This window comes from Telmatherina bonti, assembly GCF_933228915.1.
Source record: "Telmatherina bonti genome assembly, chromosome: 18".
Lineage (NCBI taxonomy): Eukaryota > Metazoa > Chordata > Actinopteri > Atheriniformes > Telmatherinidae > Telmatherina > Telmatherina bonti.
Window position 1 is genome coordinate 28,315,496 of NC_136616.1, and position 18,972 is coordinate 28,334,467.

At 38.4% G+C, this 18,972-nt stretch overlaps 1 protein-coding gene across 1 annotated transcript in view; it reads left to right on the forward strand.

Moving 5' to 3' along the window:
* chrnb1 (cholinergic receptor, nicotinic, beta 1 (muscle)) overlaps positions 1-16,640 on the forward strand; it is a 32,092-nt gene extending 15,452 nt beyond the window's left edge. The window contains exons 9-11 of the mRNA XM_079258085.1: positions 6,975-7,150; positions 15,068-15,215; positions 15,300-16,640. Coding sequence (XP_079114211.1) covers positions 6,975-7,150; positions 15,068-15,215; positions 15,300-15,446 — 471 coding nt within the window. The 3' untranslated portion in view covers positions 15,447-16,640. The remainder of the gene's footprint in view (positions 1-6,974; positions 7,151-15,067; positions 15,216-15,299) is intronic.
* Positions 16,641-18,972: the final 2,332 nt, after the last annotated feature.

Below are 18,972 nucleotides of genomic sequence, written 5' to 3' on the forward strand. Positions count from 1 at the left end.
TATTTAATCTTTACTTCACCAAATATACCAGTACTCATCGATGCAGTTAGTTCCAACAACATCCTGCTACAAGAAAATGCAGCTGCAGCCATTAGAAAATGATCTTATAGCGTAATAAAAATCATGTCAGAATTAGTTTAATCCAATAAAAATAAAAGAAATGGAGCAGATACACACATAGTAAAACATTTATTTTACCATACGAAGTTCTGACCTGAAAACAAACTTAAACAATAAATAACAAACACATATAAAGCACACAGTCCAAACAAAGACACTGTCTCTGGTTTGCAGCTTTCTCTGTTTATCACTGTTTTTTTTTTTTTTCTGGTGCTTTGCTGTTTAATGACATTATCCTTTCATTTTCCTGACATTTTCTTTTTATCTGTAGATTGCAACAATAAATGGAAACTTGGATAAGGGAAGGAAAGTTAATAATAATTGCAAAAAGCAAGCAAATGAAGAGATAACTGCTCAGACGGCTCGTGGCTAACAACAAACAGACAATTCTGCTGTCCAACAGTAGTGAGTCAGTCTCAATGAAACGTAATGGATCACCTGTCTGCACAGAAAAACTCTCACATCATCAAAATCAATAAATGCACCGATGTTAAATGGGACTAAAATCAGAATCAGAACACCTTTATTCATCCCAGAGGGGACAATTAAAAGGGTAAAGAACCGTAAGATAAGCAGTTGAAAGCTCAAACACTAAACAATTTAATATAAATAATTGTTTTATGTTTGTGTTTATTTCCCTTTGACCAAGCATGTCAGAACCTCAGCTAGAACAGAGGACTTTGTTTTTGTTCTTTAGATGGCGACAATAAGAAAAAGCTCATTTTGGTTATCTTATTTCTTACTTAAAACACTGTGGACTAAGTTTCTCTGTTTTTGTAGTTTAGTGCCTTTGACCTCATGTTATCCAGGTTTTAAAGTTATCCACTCAACCTTGTTGAACTTTGTGCATTTAGCTTTATCTCCCCAATGCAAAAATAAGTCATCAGAAACTCCTACACTTACATCACTAGAGAAAATCATCGTAACCAACAAACATGACGGTGTATGTTTTCCTTTTTTATTATCCAAGTGGTGTGATGGAAGACAGAACTAAAACCAGATAGTTGGTAATGCACACCTACATAACTCCTATCAAACTACAGAGACGCTACAATGATTTACGTGACAAATGTTTCAATTGCAGTGAAGCTAAAAGTACATTTATGCATTGTTTTTTGGGAATACGATCCTAAACAGAAATTGAAAGAAATTAAGAAGTGTCTAAATGATTCTGCTACACATGTATGCTTCAGATGTTAATGTGAAAGATGGCACTTATTTATCAGTTATGCCACATTACAGGCAAAGGGCTTAATAGCACTGAACTGGAAAGTAGATGTGGTTTTCCTACAGCAGGAATTTGGATTAAACAGCACAGCTTCAGTGGAAAGAATCATAAACATCCTACAAAGCAAACTGTGTGTAAAGAGACTTGACAACTATTCCAGGACTTTGTTTTTTTACTAAAATAAACTATATTTGTGCTTTTACAATTGATAATCCAGACTAATGGCATTATTTTGTCTGTCTGTCCTTTATTTATTTAGACAAACAAACTGAATAATCTTCAGTCATTCATCATCCTATCTGCTTAGTTCGATTAAGGGTTAGCATGTCTGGAAGACATGAAAGCCTGGTTGGCTCTAAACTTCCTACATCTTAATGAAGAAAAAACTGAAGTGATGGTGTTTGGTCCCAGTGGAGCTCGTGAACCCCTGCCTGTTGATTTTGGCCCGTTGGCAGGTTATTTAAAGTCAACAGTATCTAACTTGGGTTTTAAGATGGACTGATTTTAAACTGGATCAGCAAATCAGTTCTGTAGTAAAGTCAAGCTTTTTCCACATCAGACAGCTGGCTAAAGTAAAACCTTTTCTTGCACAACAGCACTTGGAAACAGTAATCCATGCCTTTGATACATCTCGGCTGGATTTTATTTTGGGGTGAGCCAGTCCTCCCTCACACGTCTCCAGTTGGTGCAAAACGCAGCTGCACGCCTCGTTACTGGAGTACGTAAGAGGGAGCACATAACACCTAATCTGGCCTCCCTCCACTGGCTGCCAGTGACCTACAGGATTCATTTTAAGATTCTTATATTTGTTTTTAAATCTTTAAATGGTCTGGCCCCTCCTTACCTCTCTGAGCTCCTCCACTTGCACACTTCTGCCCGGTGCCTCAGGTCAGCTGACCTGCTGCTCCTGGACGTACCGAGGTCCAAACGGAAGCTCAGGGGGGACAGAGCTTTTTCTGTTTCTGGTCCAAAATTGTGGAATGAGCTTCCCCTCCACATTAGACAGGCCTCCTCCCTGTCCATTTTTAAAACTCATCTTAAAACCCATTTTTATTCCTTGGCTTTTAACCCAATGTAAGACAGCTTCCGGTCAGTGTGCCTTATTTTTATTATTGGTTTTTACCTACTATTTATTTAGTTTGTTTTATTGTTTTAATTCCATATTCCTTGTATGAGCTCTTGTTTTTATGTTATTTATTTGTATATGAAGTGTTTTATTCAGTTTTTATTTTTGCCGATTGTGTACAGCACTTTGTTTCAACTCTGGTTGTTTTAAAGGGCTTTATAAATTTGAGTTGAGTTGAGTCATGGCAGAGCTGGAGCCCATTCCAGCAATCTTTGGGCTAATCCATCAACTTATTTACTAGTTGATCAGTTAACTGACTTGTGTATTCTGTGGATTCCTTATGGAAGAAAGGATGAAACCCAACCTGTAAGTGAACTAATTTCCAAGCTCGTCTTTAATGGCTCAGATTAGCATTTTCAGCCAATCTCCCCTGATTTAAACCATATCCATAACATTATGTGAAAAAATACAGATTTGCAGAGCAGGCTCAATACAGAGTCTATTATACAGCACATAATATACTTCATTACTCGGCATTTAACCTTTTTCTGCTTAAATGAACCATCGCATGCCAGCGGATAAGGAGTTATCTGAGCAGGAATGAAGAGTATTTTGCAAACTCTAACAATAAAAAATCTGCTTGAATTGAATGTTCAGCATATGATTTTTTTATTTTTTTATTTATTTATTTTTTTTACCACTTATCTCTTTAATCTTTATTTAAAAGCCTTTTAAAGAGGAAAGAGCAGGAAAAAAAAGAGGAAAGAGCAGGAAGTGAGAGGCAGATTGATATCCCCTTGATGCGAAGGGGCCAGGCCTATCGTGGGCGATATATGGAGGTGTCAATAATATCTCACCACTCCAGCTGTATAATTACTATGATGGAGATATTTAAACAACCCTGCCCATTTTGTAATTGCTTGTAGTTGCAGAATGATCAGTCTTACACAAGAAAGTACCCATTAACAGTTACTAGTACCCCTAAATCCACAGTTATAGGCTGTCTAAGTGCACCGAAGGCCATGCTGTAAGCTTATAGGGTACCTAAAGCAACAGAAACCCATTTCAGCCGTTATAATCTTTCTTGTTTCTTCTCTCTCATTTCTTGTGTATCTCCGTATGCCCCGTATTGTCTGCTGATGACTTTCTATAAGTCTGAGTGTGTGAGGTTCTGGTGTGCTAGAGGAGCACACAGATGTGGAAATGCAACAGCAGCTGAGTTACTGCCGCTTTTGTTGAGGAACGATGTCTTTGTAGATGAAGTAATGCTCTCTGGGGTGTAGTTTCCTCTCTTGTATTCGCAGCTTATCGGGATTCAGGCTGTGGGAAATCTAACTGTTGCCAAAAAGATCAATAAGGAAGCAACTACAGTGGATATTAAAACCAAAATTGATCTGTAAGGGCTTGAGATGTTCGAAAAAGGGCCTATTGTTGTGTTTAATCATGTTGAATTAAATCAGCCTGTGTGTTTTGTAGAATCATCAAAGCTGTGAATTTGATTATATTTCAGTGTTTGTAGTGAGTAGGTAGTAGGTAGTGCTGATGGGTGGGTGTCCAGAGATAGGATAAACATAAACAAAATCTTAATAGAAGACCTCTCAATGCTATTATTTGAGGTTTAAAGAGATTCATTCTGTCACAATTTATTTCCAGTTACCAATTTCAATTTATAAAACAGCTCAGTCAAGTTGTAAATCTTTATCCAAGAAGAGAATTTTTTTGTTTGTCTTAGGTTTTTCCTTACTGTTTTGTTTTCTCTTTGTTTTCCTCATTTTTTATTTCCTTTTCTTCATCCATCAGATGATATTTTGCTGGTTGCCTTGGTGACAAGTCAACACAAGAAAAGAGTACATCACTTGCATAATGATATAGACAGGGTTCCAAATTACCTATTTGTTTTATCACCAGTGAGGTGGTGAGGAGCAGGGATGGTTTCTTAAAGGCACCAGCCAGAATTTTAACTAGCCAAGTTGAAGGGAGCCAGATTTTAAGTCCAACTGAATGTATTTAATAAAATGTGTATATTGACATCTTTTCATAAAAATGCTACAATATTCTCTCTTCCAGCAAGGAACAAAGTTAATTACTAACCTTCTGGTCTCGTGCCATTACAGTGTTTCTTAATCCTGGTTATCGGGGCCCACTGTCCTACATGTTTTAGTTCCTACCAACTCCAGTACACCTGATGCAGAATAACTTAACTTCTTGCCAAGTTCTATGATACGGAAGCGTAGAGCTGTCATCCTAATGAAAAAATAAGTGGGGGGCCCTATCACATAACGTAATAATTTATTAACGTGAAACTTTCACATTCTACTCTGACATGTTTTATTGTAAAAACGTGAAACGCATTACGTTATAACGTAATAAATTTTATGGTAAAAACTTGTAACCACTTGAATGCAGCTAAGACTATGCAGTTTGTATTCATAGCAATTCCAGTGTCGCTTAAGTTGATCAATCAGAAATCATGCAACGTCAAGAGGACCGGACTCATTCTTCCTTCTGTACAGACCCATACCTTTTGAAAATGACCCTTAAAGTTATTACAGTAACTTATTACAATGTCATCCAAAGTTTTCAAAAGCAGTAATATTCCACCATGTTGCAGTAATCTAGGCGGTTGGTAATAAAAGCATGAATTAAAATCTCATAATCATGTCGAGAAACAAGGGGCTGGGCTTTAGACAACTGTCTAAGATGAAAGAAACTAGATTTAACAACAGTGCTAATCTGTGAATCAAACTTCAGAGCACTGTCCAGTTTCACAGCGAGGTTTGTCACTGTGGGCCTGAGATACTGACCCAAGTATCCCAGGTCTAGATAGGTTGAAGAAGCATCTTTTGGGCCTATTAACAGTACCTCAGTTTTTTGGGGTTTTTTTTTTTTTGTTTGTTTTTTTTTTTTTTTATCATTAAAATGAAAAAAAATTCAAAGACATCCAGGCTTTAATTTCTTCAATACAACATAAAAGTGGTTTTATGCAATAAGCATTACTTTTCTTCAGTGGCATATGTATCTGGGTGTCATCAGTATAAAAGTGAAAAGTAATGCCATGCTTACGAAGGATGGACCCGAGGGGAAGGAGGTAAAGAGAAAAGAGAAGTGGCCCAAGAACTGAACCCTGGGGCACTCCACATGTAAGGGGTGCTGCTGATGATTCTGCACTCCCAATACGGACACTAAAAGTCAGGTCGGTCAGATACGACCATTCTTTGTTCTTTGTTAAAAGAACAACAGTGACTTGCTTAACATTTTATTCAGCCTTTTTAAATGAGCTGCTGAACGCAGAACCAAAACAAACAGCTAAAGACCAAAGTCTGAACTTTGTCACTGGATAAAATGAGTAGGAGGAAAGAGGGAGTAAACAACTTGCTTATTCAAAAATCCAGCAAATTAGAGAAAACCAATCACAATGTGCTATTCTTCTCATTTTGCTGGTTTTTCATTTCAGCCATTCCAGCAGTTTGTTTCTGTTACTGTATAAAAGCTGTGTGAGGTGGACCAAGACAGAAAAATGGCTGTACGGTGAAGCCTTCTCCACTTCTCTCTTGAGCTTTCATGCTTTCTGGGTGACTCACCTGCATGTTGTCTTATGCAGACTGCAGGAAATATGTCAGCTGTTTTAGCAGACGGTGAAACAAAAAGGTCAGTGGAAGTTACATAAGGACATTTACATATCTAGCTCCAAATATACACAAAATCACCATCAAATTCAGGATTTCTAAGTCAGGCCTTTCACCTCCCATTAAATTCAGTGTTGCATCTTTATTACCAGTTTGATATTAACATCCAAAACTTAATAAAGGAAAGAAAATGATAATTCAAAACACTTTTAAAGGAGTAGATAAAGGGACCTTTTATAGCATTCATATTAATCAACACTAACATTTGACCCAACAATGTTTACTTTTATTTCTTGCTTCTGTGGTTCTTGTACACACAGTAAGACAGCTAGACTCTTATCTGATGGTTATGTAAAATTGCTTCTTTTTTATCGAGACACACCCAACATTAACTTCTGCTGTAATTACAGATACTAGGGTGGTTCCCAATACAGCTACAGTCCTTCTCATCAGAGCTTCATTGGAGCATCCACAGTTATGTGCTGCGCTCAAAGGCACAATGAGAGAAAAGCGAGGAATTGGAGAGCTTTGCCCATTTGGTTTCTCCACCCACATCATTTAAAAGTGACTGCCCTCAAAGGTTGTCTCACTTATAAATTTAACCTTGAGACTCATGCCTCGGTCCTAATGGGCAAATACAGAGCAAGTGCACCTCAGCTGTCCCATAAATCAGATATCAATAATTCAAACTGATGACTTAATAACAGGAAAATGTGAACCTTTTGAGTGTAAATTAAACAAAAAAAGTTGAAAAATCATTTGCTTCCCAATGTAGTTTTCAGGCAAAGAATTATGGATTTATACATTTATAAAAAATTTAAAAAAAGTATCAAATGTGAAAATTTGTATTTTGACTAAAAGTGATTCTCTATGAATGTAGTGGATCAGCTGCACTGTAAATTTGATCTTCCCTCTCCCATCTTCCTTCACCCAGATCTTCATCCACACACTTCCTCCTTACCTGGGCATGTTACGGCCAAAAGTGGAGACCCCTCTGTCCCTTGAAACAATTCCCCTTCGTGAGAAAAAGATTGTCACCATCAGCAAAGTAGCTGATGAATACTTCATCCGAAAACCCGACTCATCTATCTTGTTTCCCAAGCCCAACAGGTGAGGATGGTACAAGGATGTGTGTATTTTAACATGCGTGGGAAAATGTTTAGACTAGCATGTCAAGGTGTAGTTGGATTTATCCCATCTTGCCAGATTGGTGAAAAACACCTGCTAAGTCAGTATAATAAGAAAGAAAATGTTAAAGACATGACCCTTTTTGACGTTATTTAAAATGTGGTACTGACACTGCCTTGTTGGAAAAAGTAGATTTCTTAGACACTCAAAGATTAACTAAATGTTAGCACAAGAAAGTCTCTGAGAAGGTCAAACAGCAGAAATATCTGCTCACTCTGAGGGATATTGATAGATAATTCAAGGTATTGGCTTCACTTTTAATATCTGCAGGTAATGTTGATCTGTTTTCAGATTTTTCATAGTGATGGGAAAGATGGCAGTAAAGCTCCATGAGTAATTGTAGATATGTGACTTTGATCATTTATTTTCAGGTGATACGTTAAAATTATCATAGTCTAACTTCTGCTTCATGGTATCTATTAGGAGGCAGAACACAAGTATCAGATTGATTTAAACAGGATTTTGAGCAAAGTTTTTAACCATACAGTGATGCTAAATGTCTCAAAAACATCATGTATTAAATATGTCATGTTGTGCCTTCTGTAGTTAAATGGTGCCACCATGGTAGTTAAATGCATTTCTTGGAGGATTTCTTGGCACCCATGAAAACTTGCCATGTTTTTTTTTCCCCTAGGCCAAACAGCAGATTGTGCTATTGTCAGCGTTTCATTGTCGAGTCTGTTTGGGCTGGTTTTTGCTACAAGTGCACTGAAACTGGGATATGAGTAAAACCCAGGTTCTGCCAACCACAGTTAGGTCACAGGGTTAAAATACACAGAAGATGTGGCGAACACTATCAATTGCAGCAACAATAGGATAGCTGCAATTGTTGGAGGTAGTTTAACAGTGTGGGGCGACATCTCTCACTGGAAAACCAAGGCTTATCTTCCAAAATTTCCTTCAGGATCAACAAAGTATTTATCCATGTAGTTATCATTGAAGGCCATCTCAATGCTAGACAGTGAGAGGAAGATCTTCAATCAGTGGCGACACCATAACTCCACAGTCAGGGACCAAACTCTTTCCACCAACATGACAGAGTGGGGCCTGATCTGAGACAGAATTAAGGACACAAGAGTAAGGAATGTCCTCCTGACCTCAACACCATTGAATACTTGGAACAGCTTGGATTGGCTGACTTGTGACAAATGTTTGGTGACAAATGGGATACTACCACACAGCTGTGTGTGACCAAACTGATGAGGAGGTGTCCAGGTTGTTGTAGCTGTGTATGGTTTTTCCACATGCCACTAAAGCTCCTGTTAAGGGAATAAATAGTGAAATTGACAATGTGTCCTGTTTCTTTAGACTTAAATGATCCAATCCAATAAACAACACCACACAAGAGTCAGTAGCAGAACAAACTGGTTGAGCATTGGCAGTGAAGATTCATGGGTGCAGCCCACATACTCATCTCTGCTGCTCATCCCACAAATGCAATTTCATGACAGAAAAGAATGAAACGGGCTTTCCAACGCTATGGGATTTATTGCTTAGTTTATTTATACTCTCTAGCACATTAATTGGTCATTTGCAGAATATGACAGCTTGGTGTGATCACATTGCCGTTGCAGCACTGCACTTCTCTCATCCTTTTTCTTCCACCTCTTGACATTTTCCAAGCAGATCAAGAAACAACCCTTAGAAAAAGATGATCAGAGGTACAGAATACTTCGCTGATATGGAGAATTTAACACTTTGGAAGTCAGCTGTTTGACATCCTAACTGGCCTGCCTTCTGTTCCAGTAATACTCCCCATATTCTTTCCCATAGTGTCCCTCCATCTCTTAAGTTCCTATGAGACTAAATGTCTGGAGGGGGAAAATCATCGCTAAAATAGTAATGACCTGCACAAATTGAGTCTGACACATGAGAGCGGGGCGGTGAAAGAACGGAGGGAGGATGGGAGTTGAGTCAGAGCAATTTGATGAGGCAGCAGTATCTCTCCTGAGCCCACACATGCATTTGCGCGTTCCTTTTTAATTGGGTTTAGTGCATGTCTTGGCACCAGACGTATCCAGTTTTAGTTGAATTAGTCTCCCGAATAGTCATTTACCTCTCGCTGATGAAGTGCTGCTTTGAGCCATAAAGAAAGGAAAAGGGAGGGGGGGGGGCGGGCTAAAAGTCCAAACCAAGTCTCTTCTGCTCTCTCTTTTTCTTCTCTTTCTTATCTCTGTGCTTTCTGTCTATCTGATGAGGCTTCACCTCCTTTTAGGTCACAGCCCCTTCACCTGCCACGCTCGCATTCACAGGAGCAGCAGTGCTGGCAGTGCTGCATCGTAAACTCCTAATTTCATGCCCAGAATAACAAGCAGCTATTTGGTTTGCGTCGCCTCCAGTTAAAAGTCACAGTGCCACAATGCCCTCTGGTGGAACGCTGTTCAGCGTGCAGCTCCAGTAACTTGGGATATCTTTTTTTGGTGGGATTAAAAATAAATGTGGAAAAGGTGTTTTAAAACAGCAGTTTTCAAACTTTTTGCAACACAGTACCCCTTGTAGAATATTTTTTCATCCAAGTACCCTCTAACCACTGCAAAGTATTTTTGGTTAAGAAAAGACATGACATACAGCACTTTGTCATTGGTGTTTGGTTTATTAAACTTTAACCAAGCAAAACAATGGCAGTTGCACTACAACCAGGACACCATTGTTTAAGTTGTCAAGGCCACAGTTACTGACGGATATGATTTGGCTCATAATGGTGGCGTAACACGCCGGAATGTGGGATTTTGGGAGGAATGAAACGGTGTAAATCTAAATTAAGTTTAGGAACGTACACTTAAATTTATTTAAATGTATTAAATATTTAGATATTTTTATTATTTCATTTAAGGATGTTTTAAAGAAAATATAAAAGAATGTTTTAAAAAAAATTTTACATACTCCCTGGAATACCTTGAACTACCCCCAAGGGTACACGCACCCCTATTTGAGCAACAATATTTTAGAAGAAACACATCTGCAATGCAAAGAAAACAATAAATTTGTTTGTGTCATGCTTGTTTGGACGAACAAACAGAAAGGAGATCAGTATTATGGGGAAGCTGAAGTTAGTTAAAGGGAAATACTGTTTAAAATGCACTGACCATCTGATTTTACAGGAGAATCCATTAATACCAGAATCACCATAACATACTAATGTTGTTTAAAGTGAACTCATATGTTGCTGAAAACCAATTTAAAAATAAAAAAAAATACAAGGAATAAATTTCCTTTAATCTATGAAGTTTGTGAACTGGCTGTAGGTAGCTGATCCTGGTGCTGTGAATATGATCCAGTAATGGGTGTCAGACTTCATAAAGTTCAGATATTCAGACTTTCCTCAAGTTTGAGGTAAAAACCTGATCATTTAATGGCAACTCGATTATTGTGGCAATCTGTGGAAGACCTAAGACTTTGTGCTTGTCTGCTGGATTTCAGCCATTTCAAGTTCAAAAAGTAAACAAGACTTTGTAGTCTGTATATAAATCATCTCTTACTGTTTAAACAGCCTTTTTCTGCTGCCCACATGCACATATCAGATGTAACTTTTTCCCATTTCACCTCCAAATAAAGTGGAGTGTGTAATCATTTGAAGCCAGTGGCTTACTCTGGCAGTGACTTTCCAGATTACAGCACTTTGTATAAGTTATGGCACTGAGTTTTTAACTGAACTAAGTGTTGCTGGCACTACAAAAAATAGAATAATGAATTAACAAATCAAAATCATGCTTTAATTTAAGATACAAATTAAAAACCTTGAATAATTTCTAGCTAGGATGCCTTGCAGAGAGACTCATGCTGTATCTGACTTACTTATGGCAGCATTAAATCTGTGTCTCAGTGCTGTCAAGCGGCAACCCATGTGGCATTGCTGGAGGACATCCTGCACAGCTGTGAGCAAAAAATGAAGCAAAAACACAGAAAATAGAAGTATGGCTTCAAGTATTTAGGTTTAATATTGTTTCTGGTTCGCATATAGATATATATCTGACTGTTTATGTGGGTATATATGCATACTTGTTATGACTAAGTATATAATGTAATTGTAAATAGCACTGGTGCTGGTTGACTGATTAACAGCCTGTGGAGAAGTAGTCACACTAAATTACATTTATCTTCTTCCTATCCTCTTTGAGCCTGTTTCTAATATGACTCTTGTGTAGTAAAATTATATTTATGCAACATGTCTAAATTAATAAAGAAAGAATGTTCTCATTGATGAATGTATTAAAAACGCAAGCATCATCTGGAAAGGACACTCTGTTCTCTGTGTCGATGGCAAGTTTTCTCTTTGTTTAGCAAAATTCTCACTGTCCAAACTTCAGATTTTCTTTCGGCGATGTTTCTGTTAGAAAGTACAAAGTTGATAAAAGCTGGGTTCTGATAGTTAAAATTCATGATGTGCAAGTGAATTAAAAAGTTTTTTTTTTTGTAGAGAAATTTTGGGTTCCTCACAGCTGTATCTTCAACACCATCCGTCCACTTATAATAATTTACCCTTTTAAGGAGTAAATCAGAAAAGTACATTTTTATTTGAAGCTTTTTTTATTTGGTCCTTCAAACAGATGTTGGATTTATTATCATGTGATTTATTAACATTATTAAAGTGTAAGCTGCTGGTTCCTGCTATTTATTAGTTGGCAAAAGACAAGTATCAGTGTACAACAGGATTTTGAGCTAATTGTTTACCATAAAGTGGTGCAAAAGGTGTCAATTATGTCATGTTTGGTTTTAAAAGGTTGAGATCACCTGTAGATACACCTAAACCCATGTGACATATCCAGCTCAGTATTCTCTAAACTCATTTCTACTCCAAGTGGCTAAATTAATAAACCAAAAAAGGTTAGTACAGGGGTGCCGCAAAGTCTATCCTCGAGCGCCTCTGTTTTATCTCTGTTGGCTTCCATTAAATGGACCCAACAGCCAATGAAGTTCTGCACAATGACTGATTAGTTTGACTCAGGTTTGTTGGAGCAGGGATACATGGAAAACCTGCAGGATTGTGGCCCTTGAGGACTGGAGCTGGGCACCCTTGGCTTAGTATAACTGGCTCATCTGATATGGAAAACAAAATGAAATGATTAGCTACTAACCCTGTTTTACTCAGCTTTAATGCTAAATCATGGCTTGGTTTGGGATTATGCAACAGCTGGGTTTTGCTTCATGGCACCACATCACAGGCCAGTAACTGGATATCATCACAATGACCATTTTGGTTGCACAATATGGCTGATTCAACAAAGAAACTCAAGGGAAAATAGTTGGAGTAGGAAGAGAAAATACAGAACAAGATACAGACGAGAAGAGTTAATACAGGACTGATTTTTACTCACTGGAGAGAGCTCAGAGAAGAGACAGGATGCACATGACTGCACGGCAAAAAACTGAAATCTAAGTAAGATTAAAAATCTTAAATTGAGTACACATATACTTTTGAAGGTAATATAATTCTTAGTTTTTATGCCAGAGAATTCCTCTTGTTTTAAGAGTACTTTTACTTGTTTTGGGAAGTCTTGACAAGCCAAATTTTCTTGTTCTGTTGGCAGATAATTTATCTTATTTTAAGCAGCATTTACCTCATTTTTGTATCGTTTTTTTCTTGTTTTTTAAGACTGAGTTTTTGCAGTGTGTTGTTTTTGTCTTCTGTTTGGGAGACATTCAGTAGTGCCATTTTCAGCACAAAGGTTTGAATATATGAACAATCACAACACATGAAACCAAATCAGAAAGCAGCATGAGACCTTAAACATAAAACACTGCTCTGTTTGTTCTCATCCATCACTTTCACTGCATTAGGCTTCCATTAACAAACAAAACTAAAATGACTCCTTTACTGTACAAATTAGGCTTATTAGACTTATCTTGCTGTGTAAAAGAGTTTAATACAGAAGGAAAACTAGTTTGACCTGTGATGTTAGAACTATCATGTGAACTTTTCTGAGTGGCAGCAGAGTTACGAAGCGACCCACAGCTATGTTCTCCTGACTTCTCGCGGCCACTGATAGCTGGTAACTGAGGGAAACAAGTAAACACAGATGCATTCATAAATACGCACACAGCGCATTTAAACCTGGTTGTCAGATGCATATCAGCAACTTCCTCCCTAACAGCAGGAGACCCGGGAAGCTCCCCTGACCTTGTCTTTATTCCTCCAGGAACAATAGAAGTGTGAGAAGAGATGTTCAACCTGGCTCATGAATGACTTTACTGTCTTCAGCTTTTAATTAGTGTGCACTGACACCAGCTCACACTTTGCTACAGTCTGCAAGGTTGTGTGCATTTCTGCAACATGGATGTTGACACTTTGTCAACAGAGTAGTTCTGGGATGATGAGACATCATTTTCACAAATGGATTGGCCACCACAGAGATCTGAAACCACTGGATGTGCTGGGGAAGGTTTTGTGTAATGCTCAGACTCGCCCATCATCAATATAAGATCTTGGTGAAAAATTAATGCAACGCTGGATGAGCATAAATCCTGTGACATTGCAGCAGCTTATTGAAACAATGCCGCAGTAAATACTTCCATCAAAGCTAAAGGCAGCATTGCATTCCTTCACTGACAGAAGGGACAAAAGTAGCTTAAATCAGAAAAGTGGGAAAGGATTTACTCTCTGCTCAGATTCAACCAGGAGCTGTAATACAGGAGTTTATCTGGAAGGTAAAGGAGTGGAAAGGCCACATCTGTCAACTTATTTGCAACCTGATTCAACTTTTTTTTCACCGGCTACGCACTGAACTGACGGTAAAAAGGCTCACAAACAAAGCAAAGCTGCAGAGAGTTGCTTTAAGACTTTAATAACCCTAACAAAACATAAAACAGTTATCTTCTTGAAAATATAAAAAGGATTATTTTAGTTAATTTTCCAAGTTCATTTTGAGACCTGTCCAGGATGTACCCTGCCTTTTGCCCAGTGATTGCTGGGTTAGGCTCCAGCTTCCTGTGACCCTGAACTGGACTAAGCGGTGAAGAAAATGGATGACATTTAAGGACCTGCAGAACAGAATTACAGAAATATGGCTTTACGCAGATTTTACATTTCTATCCCAACTCTTCTTTTCGAAACCTTTCAGCTTTTATCTGCAGGTCTGTTTTGACTGGTCAACTAATCAGAAATAGAGAAACAGTTGCATGGGATTTGGCTTGAAGGAAAGTGTGTCAGAAGAGATCATATGGTATAAAAGCTTTCCTGGCATCATGCTGATGCAGTCAGGACAGGTAATATCTGCTAAAGCTACAGGGGCTGAGGACCTTCTGGACTATTTTTCTGTTCCACCTGAATTACATGACACTTTCACTGCCATATATGTTCGATACATTTCTATTTTACGCCTATTATCTCTCCCAAAGGAGACCAAATTTATCTTAATTTCACTTTTTGTTTTCTTTTCACTTTAACAGCTAACAGTAAATATTCCTCTTTAGCTGTAAAATGTTTTACTGTACTATAACCAGAAATTAGGGAGTGACTTTAAGAATCATATTTTATGCTATTTTGAACAAATTTTCTTTCATCTACCTGACAATGTTGACAATGGCTATGTATGTCCCAAAAAAGTTGCTATGCCCAGATCATCTGCTGTTGTAGGATCACTGACATGAGCTTTCTATGTCAGACTTGACTGTATTATATTTATACTCCACTATTTTAACAGCTGATGTTTTTTTTCAGCTGCAGTCAGCGAGCTAGACTCACATGCATGGCAGCAGCTTATTCTTTGGTTGAAGTTTGCTAAACTTGACAGATTTTGCTGTATGAGAACATATTTCACGATTTAGTTAAGTAAAGAAGAAAAACCTCTGACATTTAGTCATTTCAGGCATTTAACTTATTTTATGCATGCTGGCCTACAGGTTCCATCCAGAGGGCTTGTGGACAGATCTGAGAAAGTTCATCGACGGTCCAAGTACTTACCTTACGCTACCTGAGGAGCTCAAGTCGGCCATAGAAGCCATCACGTACATCGCTGAAGCTCTGCAGGCTGAGAAGGACTATGAAGCTGTGAGTTTGCTGCAGATCGCTTTGATCTTATCAGATTTAATTCTTCTCATTTCTAATTCTTTTCCCTTTCATTCCCATTTATAGCTGAAGGAGGACTGGCAGTACGTGGCCATGGTGGTGGATCGCATGTTCCTCTGGATCTTTGTCGTCTTCACCACTGTGGGCACCCTGGCTATCTTTGCAGATGCTAGTTTCAACCACACTCCCACTGATCCCTTCAAATACCCCTGAACCTTTTTTTTTTTTTCCAACCACCTTGTGCCACACATCCAGAAATGGGTCTATTTAAAATCTATTGGAGATATGTGAAACTATATTTTCTAACGGGACTCTTTTTGCCTTTATGGAAGGATGCTGCTTCACTGTTTTGCTACCCCTGTTAAACCTGATCCATTTTACAGTCTCTATTTCTTCTTAGAGGATGTTGAAACTGAGCAGATTTAACACATCTATAAGTGAATTTTACATGTAGTTATTGATCATTGCATGAGACTCAAGTACTAAGTCACTGCTAGCATATCCTCCTGACTACCTGGAAAAAAAATGTGTAACTACAAATGTCCACTACGGAGGACATTGCTTAAACTTTTAAATATAGTGGTAAAATATAGTTATATTTATCTAAGAAACGATTTAATGTGTTTATAAGATATTCAGTGAAAATATAACTACAAAATTTCATGTAAAAATCAGCACAAAGAAAAGTATTTTGCACTTTTGCTCTTCCCATAAAACATGCTTGTTGCAATGGAGGCCATTTTTCTTGAAGAGAGAAAGAAAGTTCACAAAGCCCCCCCCCCCACAAATGAGGTACCATTTAAAAGCACTAAATGTCCTCTTTAATAACCAAAAGGTGTTAGTTCAGTAGCATTCAGGGAGATGAAAATATTTAGGTTTACAAAAGTTCTCCACAGAGGACAAATTTGAACTACTGGTAGTCAGGAGGATATTGCAATGCTGAACAGATTCAATATGATAAACTTGTAAATCTTTATTTGTTTTTTGTGTTTAGCATTTGAGCTACAGTAGAAGTCTAGAGCTGAAGTGTGAATGCAGCTCTGAATATCCGTACGTAGTGTTAACACATAAACACCCAGGCAAACCAGATGCTATGACAAGCAAGCTGTATGCTTTTCATTTCCCTGTGTCAGAATGTGAAGCATCGCACATGCTTATCGGATATTTGTGCAACCATAGCAATCCCATTTGTGTTTGAGATACTGGTGTGTATGTGCCCATTTGTTTGGAGCCTATTCTTATGTTGGACTGCAGAGTGCTAACTCCTCCGAATGCCTCCTGGTGTCTCGCTTTCTTACAGGCACACATAGACACGTCTAGATTCTCAAACATACCACAAGCACACATCTTACCTTTAAATGTTGTAGTTTTTTGTTTTTGGGATTTAAATAAAGATATTTGAGGTTATTAGAGGCTTTATTTGTTGTCAGAATACTACCATGGGAGCTGCGACCCATCTGCCCATTCTACTAAGAATAGTCCACACACGCTGGCATCGGTCACTGGACACTGCTGCATGGGCTTCCCTGATGTGTTTGACTGGACACATGCACACATGCACACATGCACTTTGAGCTCTGCCAGCTGAAACATTGGAAGGCTGTTTTGAACACAGCTTTGTGCTGGCCCTTTAGTTGTCCTTTACTGTCACACACCTTTGCGCAGCGCTACCACAGCGCCACCTTCGCGAGTCGATCTCATTTCTGCCCTCAGATTGTCACCTGACCCACTGGCCTCGCACGTAACCATAACACCGAGAGGACACGCTGTTTAGCTGATGCACAAAAACACACAGGGGGGCATTCTGACCAATGTATTTATACTGGGAGTACTGGCATCCAGGGGGGCAAATACCCTCTCTCAACTCTCAATGTGGCTTTGATTTATGGCCTGTGTGTGTGTGTGTTTTTGCTCTGTAAAGCCTGCATGAGAGAGAGAGGACAGGATGACCTGACAGGCAACAGAGGACAGTTGGACAAAAGCAGAGTCGGAGAACATTTTCTTGTTCCTTTGCACAAATCTAACAAACGTTATGACCCTTGAAATCCAGACATTAACTTGCAGAGAAGCATTAAAGATCTGAAATGCAGCACAATCTCTGTTCACTCCAAAGAAGCTCCAAAGTTGTCTTCACATTTAAGGGTTTCCTTCTCCATTTCTATGGCAACAGCAGCATACATTTCAAGTTTAAAACATAATTGGATGTTTTTTTTGCCTCGGGACTGGAGTCCTATTTTCTGATGAAATCCTGTAATACCTTTCCATGACTACTTGCATCATTCACCGCTCCTGCAAAGCGTTTGGTAAAACTTCATCTTGTAGATTTTCACCTTTTTTTGTCAAGAGTTTTTATAATTTTTTTTTACTGAATTTGCACACATAGTTCTGCTGAATTGCTTCTAATCTGGTGTTTAAACTGCTCTCCAAATGATCCCATGTGCTTAAACAAAAGCGCACTGAACTTCTTTTCATGTCTTTTGAAGAGTTTTTAACTCTCTTCCGAAGTCGATGCTAAGAAGTCCTGCTGCTCTTATGATCATCATCATATGTATGAAGGAGGTTAAACATGCTTTTTAAACATGGTTTTTAACTTCCTCACTTGTCATGAATGGTCTGATTTCACTAACACAATGCCTTTTTTGTCACAGTTTTAGAAATGGTTCTTTATGGGAGGGAAACCAAAAAAATCAGATAGTATGAAGTTACTCTGTGCTACAACTGCTCATTTGGCTTCTCTAGTCTTGTTTCATTTTCTTTAACTTTTCCTGTGTGTACCCCACATTCAGCTCCCCCAGCTTGTCAGCTTTTCTTCCTATCACTGTAGTTTTAAGTAGCTGAATCAAAGTCACACTGGATTTAGTTTCTTGGTGATACACTCAAAACATTATCCATCCGCTTCACATAACTCCATTTTTTTTCAAAAGATGGAAATAGGAAGTTTTGTGTTATTAAAAGAAACATGTTTGCAGCCACACACTAGCTTATACATGGATGTGTGAAAAGTTTTACATTCTACCAATCAGAACTCTGCAAGAGCCCTTCAGGATATCCAGAGAACCTAAAAAGTCCCACCCTTCTACTAGTTGGGGGTGGGAGAAAGTCATTTAATGTTGGTGGTTGGTTAATGCACCAATGTTTTGGAAGTGGAAAAAGTTCCTGCAGTCTAAAGAGACTTTTTTGTGACTTATCCAGTCTGCTTTAACTTGTCCCTGGTAAATTTAAATGCTGATATGTCTGCCACAGTTTCCTTTTTATCTTGACTATTTGTTGGGAAGCTTTTTTTCTTGCAGCTGTGTGATGAACTCATGATGAGAAATAATTTTTAAAGGAATGAATGCGGACGGTTAAACTCACAAAATACTTAAATATGTAGTTGTGTGACGAGAATTAACAGTTCAGGTTAAACACATGACAACAGAAATGACTACATGTCCCAAAGGCTTGAAAGAGATGGAGAAGATTAAGCTTAAAAGAGGGAAAGATTAATTACTGGATGGAGATTCTGCCTTAAGTCCTCCTCAGCTCCAAACAACCACCAGTCCACCCTCATTCTCAGAGAAAGAAACCAACTCCACTCAGGCCACTTGTTCTCAACCCCTAAAATATCTCTATTGTCATAGTCTAGACACCCCCCCCCCCCCCCCCCCCCCCCTCCTAAATCACACACCTCCACTTCCTCTTCCTCCTACCCACTGTCCCCACAGAGTTAACTTCATATTGGTGACCACCAACAGGTGCC